The sequence below is a fragment of the Salvelinus sp. IW2-2015 genome, linkage group LG19 (genome assembly GCF_002910315.2).
Source record: "Salvelinus sp. IW2-2015 linkage group LG19, ASM291031v2, whole genome shotgun sequence".
In the NCBI taxonomy this organism is placed as follows: Eukaryota; Metazoa; Chordata; class Actinopteri; order Salmoniformes; family Salmonidae; genus Salvelinus; species Salvelinus sp. IW2-2015.
Genome location: NC_036859.1, coordinates 31,179,239 through 31,193,916, shown reverse-complemented (window position 1 = coordinate 31,193,916; position 14,678 = coordinate 31,179,239). Strand labels below are relative to the sequence as shown.

The following is a 14,678-nucleotide window of genomic DNA, read 5'->3' as shown; positions in this document are numbered from 1 at the left end:
TTACGTCCGTCCCCTCGCCCCGAACCCGGGCGCGAACCAGGGACCCTCTGCACACATCAACAACAGTCACCCACGAAGCATCGTTACCCATCGCTCCACAAAAGCCGCGGCCCTTGCAGAGCAAGGGGAACCACTACTTCAAGGTCTCAAAGCGAGTGGCGTAACCGATTCAAATCAATCAAATTTTATTTGTCACATACACATGGTTAGCAGATGTTTAATGCGAGTGTAGCGAAATGCTTGTGCTTCTAGTTCCGACAAATGCAGTAATACCAACAAGTAATCTAACCTAACAATTCCCAAACTACTACCTTATACACACAAGTGTAAAGGGATAAAGAATATGTACATAAAGATATATGAATGAGTGATGGTACAGAACGGCATAGGCAAGATGCAGTAGATGGTATAGAGTACAGTAATAATCTATGAGATGAGTAATGTAGGGTATGTAAACATAAAGTGGCATAGTTTAAAGTGGCTAGTGATACATGTATTACATAAAGATGGCAAGATGCAGTAGATGATATAGAGTACAGTATATACATATATTGAAACGATTGAAACGCTATTAGCGCGCACCACCGCTAACTAGCTAGCCATTTACACATCCGTTACACTCACCCCCTTCGACCTCCTCCTTTTCCGCAGCAACCAGTGATCCGGGTCACGGCACCAATGTAACAGTTTAACTTTACGTCCGCTTCGCCCCGACCCGGGCGCGAACCAGGGACCCTCTGCACACATAAAAACAGTCACCCACGAAGCATCGTTACCCATCGCTCCACAAAAGCCGCGGCCCTTGCAGGGCAAGGGGAACCACTACTTCAAGGTCTCAAAGCGAGTGAAGTAACTGATTGAAACGCTTTAGCGCGCACCACCGCTAACTAGCTAGCCATTTCACATCCGTTACACTGGCATAATCCTAACTAGAACCATTAGCGGAGAAAATACAAATCTGGGCTTGGATCAGTGTTTAGGGGCATTTTCATTCTACATCTGAATCCTGGGGCTGAATTAATTTTGTAGTTGCTATTGATAACATGTAATGGCCTACATAAAGAATCATGATAGTGTATGCCTATAAGATCTAATGTGTCCTCTGTAGATGTATAGAAATAATTTTACAAATATTTTTAAGACAGACTATAGCTGGGCTACATTCATTTGTAATCAAAAGTATTTCATTGTGCTTAGGAATGATTTAAACTTAGCAGATCTGTAGCAAACTGTAGCAAGTTTCATTTTTGTACTACATGTCCTTGTTGACTCCCCACATCACAGAACAGTACATGCATCTGGTTGAATCCTGTTGGGTAACTGAGTGTACTTTCAATTTGCTCTGTTGCTATGGCTTGTTGTGGACGAGGAACAGTAGAGGAGGAGGAGAGAGAAAAAGAGAGAGATTTTTCTATCACATTTTCATGGCTGAATAGTTCTCCTAACTATCATTGATCATTTACAATTGACCTGCCTCGCATCCCAATGCAAAGGGCATATACCAAAAAAGGACAAAAAAGTGGCCTGTAAACATTCAATATTGTGCCTCGAGCAAAACCAAATTAAGCTTCATAATGATAAATTTGGATGCATAGTTTTTCAATCCCCCTTGACTGAAAATAATTGCAACAATTTCATGGAAAGAGAAGATAAGTGGATATGAGATATAAAAATACATGTTAAATGAAAAGGGATAAGGAAAAKGGATGACCGTGATGACATGAAACCTCTATAGATGACAGACGTACTAGGCCTACGTTATTTCCTCCTCAACATTTTGGGGATATTAATGCTTACTTAGGAAGATGACCTTGGGTTAAACTCAGGATTAGAGACAATGCCCAAAACGAGAACAAGGAATGATTCATTTTACCGGTTCACATCAATGAATGTGTGACACCGCATGACAAGACACAGCCATTGTTGTATGAAAACATTGTGGTGCCACTTGGAGACTGGCACCATAGATCATCAAGCCCTTTCTCCATCTGACTGTCAGAGTTGCACCATTGTTCTTGATCATCTGAAGGCAGGGACGGACTGGCCATCTGGCATTTCGGGCAAATGCCAGATGGGCTGGTCCATTTTTTGCCTAGTGGGTCTCTCTAACTTATAACTGACAATTATTTGGTTATAGGTGAATCAAGTAAAAAAAAAATGGTCCCAGTGTGTTAGAAATGCCAGGGCCAATTTCTGGTCCCAGTCCACCCTGGTCTAAAAAATGTAATTTGCATGAGCCAATGATGATGTGACTGCCCACTGTATAGAGCTACACAACATATGGAACACTATAGTGCACACATATAAAGGGTCAAATGAACCTCGATATTGTATTGATTAGTACATTAAGGGGCGTATAYACTGAACAAAAWATATGAACGCAACATGTAAAGTGTTGGTTCCATGTTTCATGAGTTGAAATAAAAAATCCCAGACATTTTCCATACTCACAAAAAGCTTATTTCTCAAAAATGTTGGGCACACATTTGTTTATATCCCTGTTAGTGAGSATTTCTCCATTGTCAAGATAATMCATCCACCTGACATGTGTGGCATATCAAGAAGCTGATTAAACAGCATGATCATTACACAGGTGCACCTTGAGCTGTGGACAATAGAAGACCACTCTAAAATTTGTCACACAACACAATGTCTCAAGTTGTCTCAAGTTTTGAGGGAGCGTGCAATTGGCATGCTGACTGCAGGAAGGTCCACCAGAGCTGTTGCCAGATAATTGAATGTTCATAAGCCGCCTCCAATGTTGTTTTAGAGAATTTGGCAGTAAGTCCAACYGGCCTCACAACCGCAGACTATGTGTAACCACGCTAGCCCAGGACCTCCACATCTGGCTTCTTCACCTGCGGGATCGTCTGAGACCAGCCACACGGACAGCTGATGAAACGGAGGAGTATTTGTGTCTATAATGAAGCCCTTTGTGGGGAAAAACTAATTCTGATGGACTGGGCCTTGCTCCCCATTCAGTGGGCCTGGCTCCCAAGTGGGTGGGGCCTTTGCCCTTCCAGGCAAAGGCCTGGTATATATCAACATGATAGACATCATCTGAATGGGATTTTAAGCAATAGGTTGCTTCTTGTGTTCACACAAACACATACCAGGGGTATATATATAGAAATATATATATATATATAGAAATATATATATATATATATATATATATATAGAATGGATGTACTGCAAATAGGTCATTAGTGCATATACCTACCTGATTAAAAAATCACCATGTAAACTTTCAACAAGTTAGCCAGGGTTGAAAAAAGGTTGCATTGGCTCAATGATATAGGCTAGGGTTACCGAACTGAATGAATCAGCCCACTGCCACCCATAGGCGATTTGTCAGAAGTCCCTCCCTGCACATTCATTCCCAATTCTCACCGCTGCCCGGTCACCTGACAATTTAACGAAATTCTCGGTTTTGTTCAGCTCTCATCCAGTCGCATTGATGATGAGCAGGATACAGGAGGACGCAATATGGGTTGAATGAAATTGGAAAAAGGGAGTCAGCGGTATTGTAATAATTTATTTTTCTACAATGGACGAGCCAAACATTTTGAGACGTCGTGGGCTGCAGGTAAGAACCCCCATAATAATAAAACATCAGCATAGCTACTAAAGATTAAAATAATACACTCAGGCTTTGCATTTGTGTTGTGACATTTGACAATTAATGATAGTCTACACAAACAGGTATTGACCCGCTTTAGGGCACACATGCGTTTCTCTTCTTTCTCTATTTCAAGGGATATTTAGCGATTGTCAATTGCTGTTTACTAAACGGTTTACATTGGGCGCACTTTTAGGTCTCCTCAAGGGTAGTTCTATCCATTTGTGACCACAAATGATGKATATATCAAAACAAATTCGCATCGAATGTATTGTCCCACTGCCACATTGTTTTGAAATGGTCATGAATAGGCTACAATATCGATCCATTCTGTACACATATGAATGATGCCCCTTCGTTTGAGTAGGCGGTGGCACTGAAGGGCGAGCTTGTGGATGCGCAAGTGTAGTTAATACATACATTTAACCACAGACAGTTTTTTTCTACAGACAGACATGATGTTCTATAGATGTCTTATTCTCCTACAAAAAAACAAAGAGCGTTGCCATAATAATGATTGTGACTCAAGGAACGCAGCTGTATTGCCATCACTGGGTTGCTGTGGTGATATGGGCGTTGGGCTCAATTGGATTCAGGGATGGATGATTGGTAGAGAAACATCTCTTTATGTTCACTTATATGTGTCCTATAGCCAGTAGGTTGTAGCTGAGTCAATCCTAGCCCTCCCGACGGCCTAACGCGTTTTGTTGTTTTTCATTCCAACCAATTACTCGGATAGAGGCGTAGCTATTTAAATCCGTTGACCATTGTTTGCTCTAAATCCATTATGAAAGAGATGTTGGTGGAAATGTGCTTGTCCACATATTCAAAATATGTATTTTCATTCTATTACATTGATTGGTTCATCCACCTGACATGGACCTGCAATTTTAATTTGATTGCTGATTTGCATCGTGAAAAATCCAAATTGAGAATGTACTTTTGGTTAACAAAACAACCTGCTTTTATCTTTGAAAATAGAGTACACTGTGGAACAGCATTTTTGGCATACATGTTGTGTACATTATTATGAACATATGCCTGCCTATATGCAAGGGCTTCAGGACYAAAGCAAAGAGAACAACATACATAATGTGCAGCTATGAATGAGAAGACCTACTTAAGACATCCACAGTTAGGCCAGAGCTATAAGATCTTTCCATAAAGGAGGAGAATGAGCAGCAGGGGACATAGCTGTCATACGGTGTGCATAAATAATCAGCCAGTCTTTCCGTCTGTACCGTTGGCCACAGTTTGTRTATGAATCATCTTCGATGTGGAGGGGCTTTGGAAGACTAATCAAAGGCAACCTCCATCATGGTTGTTTTCATTTTGTTTCTGAGAATCATTAACCCTTTGGTTCCATGCCTCGGGGATGTAACGGGTGTGTTTGAAATGTATATCAAGTCCAGGAGGTTGGTGGCACCTTAATTGGGGAGAATGGGCGCGTGGTAATGACTGGAGCTGAATTAGTGGAATGGTTCAAACATAAGGTTTCTAGGTGTTTGATGCCATTCCATTGGCTCCGTTTCGGCTATTATTATGTGCCTCATCAGCCTCTTGTGATATCAAGCAAGGCTTTACTGCCATTGTCACCATTTTAATATATCTTTCTTTCTCAATTYCAGAAAGAGCTGAGCCTTCCACGAAGGGGAAACATGTAAGTATCACTAAAGAACATCACTGGTTATCTCTGCTCTTGTTACACTGTTTGATACGAAACCACAGGGTGTTACAAGGTGTTTTTATCTGTCAACAATTTATCATAGTAGCAGACATTTTACATGGCACTTCCATGAGAGGCAACACCTCTTAAAAAGCTGCGTATGTGGTTTCACAGTGAGCGCTAGTGCCTAGTGGTAAAACAGAGGCTGCTGATACTAGTAAGCAATGTTCCCTCTAATTCTCTGGGACACTGCGCAAATTGTAGGCCTTTTGAGCAGATACTTGAACATTGTGAGAATTTTGTGCAACTTCCGGCGCACGTTTWCAGTGAACACTGAGGMTGTACCTTTACAGTTTGTGACAGTAGTTAATAGGCTATTGTGGCTATCTGAGCATAATGTGGACTAACAACAAAATCAAGRGRGCAAATCCCATAACATTTTCACTTGGAAATAGCTTTTCATTTCCATGATATATCCTACAGTAGCCTATATGTGGTGTTAAGTGCAGGCCTACATTGCATGAGACTTTTAAAAACGTTTATACATTATGAAGCGCTTGACATTAATTAATGATCGTTTTACTTGGTCTGTAACACCATKGGCCAAATAGGTGACTGTAAATGGACTTGTGTTGTATGATGCAAGAAACCACTTTACAAAATAAAATGAATTATGAMCATACAGAGAATTAGATAATGTAGRCTACTCCTCTGCATATTGGCTTATTTGCATATTCAAGCCKATCTTGAAATAAAACACTGTCCCTTTTAATTAAGACATAAGCTTTTTACCTGACTGGATTTTCAAAGACAGCTTGAAATGTAGACTACACATTTTGTGCTCTTGTAGGAAGCAGTAACTCCCCATTGCTGACCTATACTTATATATAACTGGGCGAATAACTCGCTAACTAGCAAAGAATATCAACAAAAGTGCACACGCGCACCTCTGCGCTCTGAAAGGCGCTTTCACTCGTGGGTGWTTGAAAGACCGCCGGTRGTCTACCCCGCCAATATAATYCTACTYTGTTGCGCGCTGGCTCTGCCTACAACATTGTGTTGCTGCCTCAACAAAATCAGATACTCATTCTTGCAAAGTTAGATTTGTTTTGGTTTGTTGCATTGAAAAGGGGCTGACAATGTTTATTCGATCACGGRAAAAAAACGTTGATCTATATAGTGCAAACTAATGGGGCGAACTCAGTGAAGTTCAATCTCTTGCGTCTCTGCGGCATGGCATTTCCTCTGCGCGGCAGACCTGGAGAAAGTGCGCTGCCGCGCAAGGGCRCAATCTAGAGGGAACATTACTGGTGGGGTGAAATATATTTTACATAACAGTAAATGTGATTTTTTTTTGGGGGGGGTCAAGTGTACCTCCACACATTGTATGAAAATACTATATGTATTGTGTATAGTCCTGAGGCATGCACTTCCATGCGCTGTAAGGCCTTGTCGACTAGTCTGGAAATACACATTTGTATACGCAATTCAATATAAATAATTTCACACATCATGCACTGGATTTTACTCATGTTTCCTAATGACATGTCAGTCAAGGCAAAGGACAAGAGTTGGCTTGGTGRGTAGGCTGTTTCAGCCCTGAGACTAGACTGAATGGAAAACAGAAATGAGTGGGCAGACCCATATTTGGTCCTTAGCCACTTTAGTGGAGTGAACTAATGTGGTTAAACAGTAGGCCTACAGACTTGCAATGAGTGTAACACACCATTCAAACCAATACTTTCCCCACCAACTTTAGCATCCCACCAACTTAGTATGAAATGGACCGGTAATGCTGAGGCGGCATTGGCAAGCAAAACGCTCTTAAGCTCTAGATGGTTGTTAGGCAGCGCCCGTTACTAGTATCCATCTGCCTGTTCTAAACTTTAAGGCATGTCACTTCACCCATCTCTTCGCATAGCCCAACACATACACTTTTTTCTTAACCATAACTGGATGGATCCATGAAGTATTACTGTGGCAATATATCACTGAAAGACGAAAATATTGGAATAAAGTAGGCTAATGCCTACTAAAGGCTACATTTACATTTACATTTAAGTCATTTAGCAGACGCTCTTATCCAGAGCGACTTACAAATTGGTGCATTCACCTTATGACATCCAGTGGCTAAACTCCCAACGTCATCCGAATGTTATAAAACAAAAGCAATAGCCTAACCGCGTGTGTTCAACTATTTCAGCGACATTTTGCTCTGCTTAGACTCACTCATGTCTTGATAAATCAATGTCAGATTTTTCTTTTCACTGAAATGCCATGTGGATATTGGTTAGTCTACCATTAGGCTGTGGAAAGTTGAGGTGAGTGCTGCTCATGATCATCTTGTCTAGTTGGCTCATACATTAGCACTGATCAGAACATTTTGCCAGCATGTTAAGTAGCTTAAAGGAAAATTCCACCCAAACACAAGATTTTGATATTTGTTTCAGTTGTTGATTTAAAATGCATTCAGAAAGTATTCACACCCATTGGCTTTTCTCACATGTTGTTGTGTTACAAAGTTGGATTAAAATTGATTTCATTATAATTTTTGATCAACAATCTACACAAAATACTCAAATGTCAAGGTGGTAGAAATATTCTAACATTTATCAAAAATTCATGACAAAGAACACTAATATATCTTGATTAGGTAAATATTCAGTCCCCTGAGACAATACATGTTAGAAACACCAGTCTTTTTTGATTACATTTCTAAGAGCTTTGCACACATGGATTGTACAATATTTGCCCATTATTCCTTAAAAAAACTCTTCAAGCTCTGTCAAGTTCATTGTTGATCATTGCTAGACAGCAGTGGAGGCGGTGAGAGGAGCTATAGGAGGAAGTGCTCATTGTAATGGCTGGAATGGAGTTTATGGAACGGAGTCAAGCGTGGTTTGATGTTTGATTCCATTCCAGACATTACAATGAGCCCGTCCTCCACCAGCCTCCACTGCTAGACAGCCATTTTCAAGTCTTGCCATAGATTTTCAAGCCATATTAAGTCAAAACTGTAACTAGGCCACACAGGAGCATTCAATRTCATCTTGGCAAGCAACTCCAGTGTAGATTTGGCCTTGTGTTTTAGGTTATTGTTCTGCTGAAAGGGGAATTMGTCTCCCAGTGTCTGTTGGAAAGAAGACTGAACCAGGTTTTCCTCTAGGATTTTGCCTGTGCTTAGCTATATTCCATTTMTTTTAAGCCAACAAATCTCCCTGGTGTCACATTTTCTGTGTTTTTTGATTGCTGCTTCCTTARGTTACTGCTGGAGGGCACCCTTACTGTTTTCTAGTCTCCAGGTTACCCTGATTATTTCTTATTGGATTCACCTGTGTTCAATTACCTTCTCTGTTCACCTGGTTGCCTTGATATTTAGGTTCCTCAGTTTWAWTTTWTTTTTATTTTACCTTTATTTAACCAGGTAGGCTAGTTGAGAACAAGTTCTTATTTACAACTCCGAACTGACCAAGATAAAGCAAAGCAGTGCAACACAAACAACAACACAGAGTTACACATGGAATGAACAAACATACAGTCAATAATATAATAGAAAAAGTCTATATACAGTGTGTGCAAATGAGGTAGGATAAGGGAGGTAAGGCAATAAATAGGCCATAGTGGCGAAATAATTACAATATAGCAATTAAACGTGATAAATGTGCAGTTGGCCTGTATCCTTGCTTAGGTCTCATGTTTTATTTAGTGTGCTCTTGTGCGGTTGCCTTGTTTCTGTTTAGACTCTAAGTAAAAGTTCTGCATTTACCCTTACCTCTGCTTGSTGTGTTTCTCTGCGCCTGGTTAAGAGTTGGTACTAGCAGTATTGTTTCAGTAGACCTAAACCAACCATGGATCCAGCAGAGATTTCTCAGTCGYCCGAGGAACATTCCGAACTTCACCATTTACGGTCGGCTCTCACCCACCATGGAACTGTGATTGGTCGCCATGAGGTGCGGCTGCAGACATTGTCAGATGATTTAAGAACTCTTGCGTCCGCTCTGCAGACAGKACAGATGGAAGCAACAGCTGCTGCACGCGTGGCTGTTCCTAACCCTCCACTCCCTACCAGCTCAGTGTCTTCCTCCCTTCAGGAGCCTCATCTCCYGGCACCGGAGCGCTATGAGGGGCATCCTGGGAGGTGTCGTGGGTTCCTGCTCCAATGCTCGCTGGTCTTCGAGGTGCAGGCATCAACGTTTCCCACCGAGCATTCCAGAGTGGCATACGTCATCTCCTTGCTCTCAGGACAGGCTCTGGCCTGGGCCACGACCATATGGGAGCAGCAATCAGACATTTGTTTTAATTGGCAAAGCTTCATCCAGSAGATGAAGAGGGTTTTTGATCACCCCATCAGTGGCAGGAACGCTGCTCAAAGACTCATTGCGCTTAGGCATGGCAGCCGGAGCGTAGCTGATTACACCATTGACTTTCGGACGGTCGCCGAAATACAGAGGTACTTCACTCAACCTTTCTGAATGGACTCAGCGAGGTTCTCAATGATGAACTGGCTCCCCGGGACAACCCTGGGAGGAGCTTATCATCCTGGCATTCCGGATTGACAACCGGCTTCAGGAACGTCGTCGTGAGAGGACGGAGGGGTTTCCGAGTTTCCAATGTTTCAGGTTCCGCTGAGGAAGTCGATTCTTYGTTTGTTCCACTGCCTTATGCTGTGTCTGCTTGTCCTGCACCCCATCAAGAGTACTCAATTCGGCTTTGTTTCTCCTTCATACCTTCCAGAGGACCCGATGTATTTGGGATGCACCAGACTGTCCGCTCTGGAGAAAAGGCGCAAGATTAACGAGCAGCATTGTCTTTACTGTGGACAGTCTGGACATTTCCGTGCCTCCTGTCCCGAGCTGACGGGAAACGGGATGACTCATCAGTAGACGGGAGAATACTGGCGAGTCAGATAGTCTCCAGCTGCTGACATGGTACGCACCTTGTTTCTGGGCAACCTGCGGTGGGACAATGGGCAGTTGGACATTCCTACTTTCATAGACTCTGGGGCGACTTGCTGTTTTCTGGTTCGCACATTAGCTCGCCAACAGGGGCTGCCTCTCACTAAGCTGGACATTCCGTTGTCGGTCACTGCGCTGGATGGTCAATCCCTAGGGTCTGGGAMGGTGAAGCAACTCACCATGCCTATTCAGCTACGAGTCCTGGATTATCATGTGKAGTTTATCCAGTTACATTTGGTGGACTCTCCTGAGCTTCCCCTGGTTTTTGGACATCCATGCCTTTCTATCCATAATCCTCAAATTGACTGGCCCTCGGGAAGACTTCTGGGATGGAATCCTTCATGCCAGTCCACCTGCCAGCAAYTCTCCCCACATCTTTCTGGCCCTGCTCATCTGGAGGCTTTCCAATTCTCCTGTTCCCCCAGCTGGRGATGACAAGCCTGATMTTTCCCGCGTACCTCGGGATTACTGGGATCTGGGTCAGGTCTTCAGCAAATGAAGGGCTAGCGAACTGCYTCCCCGCAGGTCCTACGATTGTGCCATCGACCTCCTGCCCGGCACCAGTCCCCCGAGAGGAGGGCTGTATTCTCTCTCAGGTCCAGAGACTGCAGCCATGAACGGTTATATCAAGGAGGCATTGGCGGCTGATCTTATTCGGCCGTCCACTTCACCTGCAGGAGCGGGTTTTTCTTTGTTGGAAAGAGGGATGGGAGATTACGTCCCTGCTGTATCGATTACCGGGGTTTAAATAACATTACCATCGAGAACCGTTACCCTCTTCCTCTTATGTCGTCAGCCTTTGAGAGACTCCACGGAGCTACGGTTTTCTCAAAGTTGGATTTACGGAACGCGTACAATCTGGTGCGCATCAGACAGGGTGATGAGTGGAAGACRGCGTTCAAGACCCCAAATGGACATTATGAGTACCGTGTCATGCCGTTTGGACTTACTAATGCTCCAGCCATTTTCCAGGCCCTGGTGAATGATGTGCTGCGCGACTTCCTTCACCAGTTCGTGTTTGTGTACCTGGATGACATTCTCCAGGTCCATGGTTGAACACAGCCAACATCTTCGCCGGGTTCTTGAAAGACTCCTCTCTCACCACTTGTCCATGAAGGCCAGAAAGTGTGWGTTTCACGTTCCTCAGATCTCCTTCCTGGGGTACATCGTGTCTCAGGGCTGTGTATGGATGGACTCCCAAAAAGGTAGAAGCGGTGGTCAACTGGCCGTGGCCCAGCACAGTCAAGCAAGTCCAGTGTTTTGGGTTTTTTGTTAATTTCTACCGGAGGTTTGTGAGAGACTTTAGTTTKGTGGCTGYGCCATTGACAGCACTCACCAGGGGCTCGGCTGGGCATGTAAGCTGGACCCCTGCTGCTGAGAAGGCGTTCCAGGACCTGAAATGTCGGCTTTCTTCTGCACCCATTCTAGTTCATGTGGATCCTTCTCTTCCCTTCGTGGTAGAGGTGGATGCCTCTGACGTTGGCGTGGGTGCRGTTCTGTCTCAGCGCTCAGCTAAAGACCAAAAGCTTCATCCCTGTGCCTTCTTCTCCAGGCGTCTCACTCCAGCAGAGAGGATCTATGATGTCGGCAATCGGGAGCTTCTTGTGGTCAAACTGGCTTTGGAGGAGTGGCGGCACTGGTTGGAGAGTTTGGAACATCCCTTTACGGTTTGGACTGATCACAAGATCCTGGCCTGCATCCAGGAGGCTAAATGCCTCAGTCCTCRACAGGCTTGTTGGGCTCTTTTCTTCACTCGGTTCAGATTCACGTTATCTTACAGTCCAGGGTCTAAGAACGTGAGGCCGGATGCCCTTTCTCGCCAGTTCCCCAGCTCCAGTGAGGATCGGCCGCTTGGATCCATCATCCCCAGGTCGCTTATCCTCGCACTGGTGTCCTGGGGTATAGAGACTGTAGTGAGGGAGGCGCAAGGTAGGGAGGCAGTTCCTGAMAGCTGTCCATCTAACAGACTTTTTGTTCCTCTTGATGAACGKTCCAAGGTACTTCAGTGGGCTCACTCATCGCGTCTTACCTCTCATTCGGGAAGGCAGCGAACGCTAGAGTTTCTGAGGAGGTGGTTTTGGTGGCCCTCGGGTGGGGCGGACACTCGCACCCTTGTGGCTGYCTGTCCGACATGCGCCCGGGAACAAGACTCCTCGTCAGCAGCCTCTTGGGCTTCTTCATCCGCTGCCAACACCTTCTCGACCCTGGTCTCATCTCTCTATGAATTTCATCACGGGTCTTCCATCCTCAGAGGGCCACATTGTCATTGTTGACTGCTTTTCCAAGGCGACACATTTCATTCCGCTGCCTAAGCTTCCATCTGCCCGTGAGACTGCTCAGCTAGATCCAGCATGTTTTCCRCCTTCGACTGGGGCCCCCAGTTTGCCACCAGATTCTGGAGGGCATTCTGTACTCTTCTGGGTTCATCAACCCGAGGACTGAGGGTGATAGCCAGTTTGTCCAACGGTCAAACAGAGCAGGTGAACCAGGATCTGGAAACCGCTTTACGGTGYTGTRTCCGCCAACCCCGCCACTTGGAATCTTCAGCATCTTCCCTGGGTGGAGTATGCACACAACACTCTCCAGTGTTCCTCCACCGGCCTGTCACCATTCCAGGTTTTGTATAGATACCAGCCTCCTCTGTTTCCAGATCAGGAGATTGAAGTGGCGGTTCCATCTGCTCAAGGTCTCATCTCTCGTTGCTGCCGGACCTGGAAGAGGGCTTGGTCAGTGCTCCTGAGGTCTTCAGCTCGGGTTCAACGACAGGCCAATCGTCATCGCCGTTTGAGTCCTCTTCTGCGTCCTGGCCAGATGGTCTGGTTGCCTACTAGGGTTCTGCATCTGCGCGTGGAATCAAGGAAGTTGGCACCCCGGTACGTTTGGCCATTCAAGGTTCTACGGCGCATTAATCCAGTGGCCTATCATCTTCCCCAGTCCATGAGGGTTCATCCCACCATCCACATCTCCAGACTCAAGCCTGTGGTGTTCAGTCTGTCTCTTATACACATCTAGATGTGTATAAGAGACAGGTCCTGGGTTGGTTCTGGCTCAGGACATTCTTGGGGGGGGGGGTCCTGTCACAGTTTATGTTTTTTGATTGTTGTTTCCTTAGGTTACCGCTGGAGGGCACCCTTACCCTGTTTTCTAGTTTCCAGATTACCCTGATTATTTCTTATTGGATTCACCTGTGTTCAATTACTTTCTCTGTTCACCTGGTTGCCTTGTTATTTAGGTTCCTCATTTGGCCTGTATCCTTGCTTAGGTCTCATGTTTTATTTAGTGTGCTCTTGTGTGGTTGTCTTGTTTCTGTTTAGACTCTAAGTAAAAGTTATGGATTTACCCTTACCTCCCTTTTTTGTAGTTGAATCTGTGTTTGAAATTCACTACTCGACTGAATTACAATTATCTGTATGTGTGGTGTACAGAGATGGGGTAGTCATACAAAAATAATGCCCCATTTAGAAAATGCACACCTCCAAACTACTTACATGACATACTGGCATTAATKGCATTCATTACACATTAAAGAAATGTTTCAAATACTTTGTCAGCAAACTCAATGGATGAATATAGTACAAATACTCCACTATGTATGTTATGGACTGTAAGCATTTTTACTGTACCATTTTGAGAATAAAAAATATTCCAAAACATGCATCTAAAGTAATACTGAAAACAATGTGGCAAAGTCATTAACTTTTTGTCCTGAATACAAAGTGTTGTGTTCAGGGAAAATCCAATACAAGACATTACTGAGTACCACTCTCCATATTTTTAARMATAGTGGTGGCTGCATCATGTTATGGTTATGCTTGTAATCGTTAAGGACTGGGGACTTTTTCAGGATAAAAAAGAAACAGAATGCAGCTAAGCACAGGCAAATTTGAAGAATTTTGAAAATAATAAATGGGCAAATGTTGTACAATCCAGGTGTGGAAAGCTCTTAGAGACTTACCCAGAAAGACTCACAGCTGTAATCGCTGCCAATGGTGCTTCTACAAAGTACTGACTCGGAGGTGTGAATACTTATGTAAATTAGATTTCTATACTCCATTTTAAATAAATTGAAAACATTTTTAAAAAACAGTTCACRCTTTGTCATTATGGGGTATTGTGTGTAGATTGATGAGGAAAAAATGTAATTTAATCAWTTGCCTGATAAGCCTATTCGTCTGAATACTTTCCGAATGCACTGTATTTCTGCAGCCTTGAATCATCCCATGGGATGATGCGGCTCACTCTACGCTGATAAGCCTATTCTTTGCCATGTTATAGCCCTATTTGGACAGGTATTACTAGCGTGTGCTATTCCAGAGGACGATTCACACAGGATCCATTTTTTTCCATACTGCAGCCGGTAATTCTTATTTTTTTCAAATTGAATTGATTCTTATTTTTATGTAAGCAGGCAAGTCAGTTAAGAACAAATTCTTAT

The 14,678-nt window shown here is 43.8% G+C and overlaps 1 protein-coding gene across 1 annotated transcript in view; it reads left to right on the top strand.

The window, feature by feature from the left end:
* The first annotated feature begins 3,417 nt into the window (after positions 1-3,417).
* The window catches only part of LOC111979161 (microtubule-associated serine/threonine-protein kinase 3), a 71,264-nt gene continuing 60,003 nt past the window's right edge, over positions 3,418-14,678 (top strand). The window contains exons 1-2 of the mRNA XM_024009499.2: positions 3,418-3,589; positions 5,251-5,282. Of these exons, the coding sequence (XP_023865267.1) occupies positions 3,551-3,589; positions 5,251-5,282 (71 nt within the window). The 5' untranslated portion in view covers positions 3,418-3,550. The remainder of the gene's footprint in view (positions 3,590-5,250; positions 5,283-14,678) is intronic.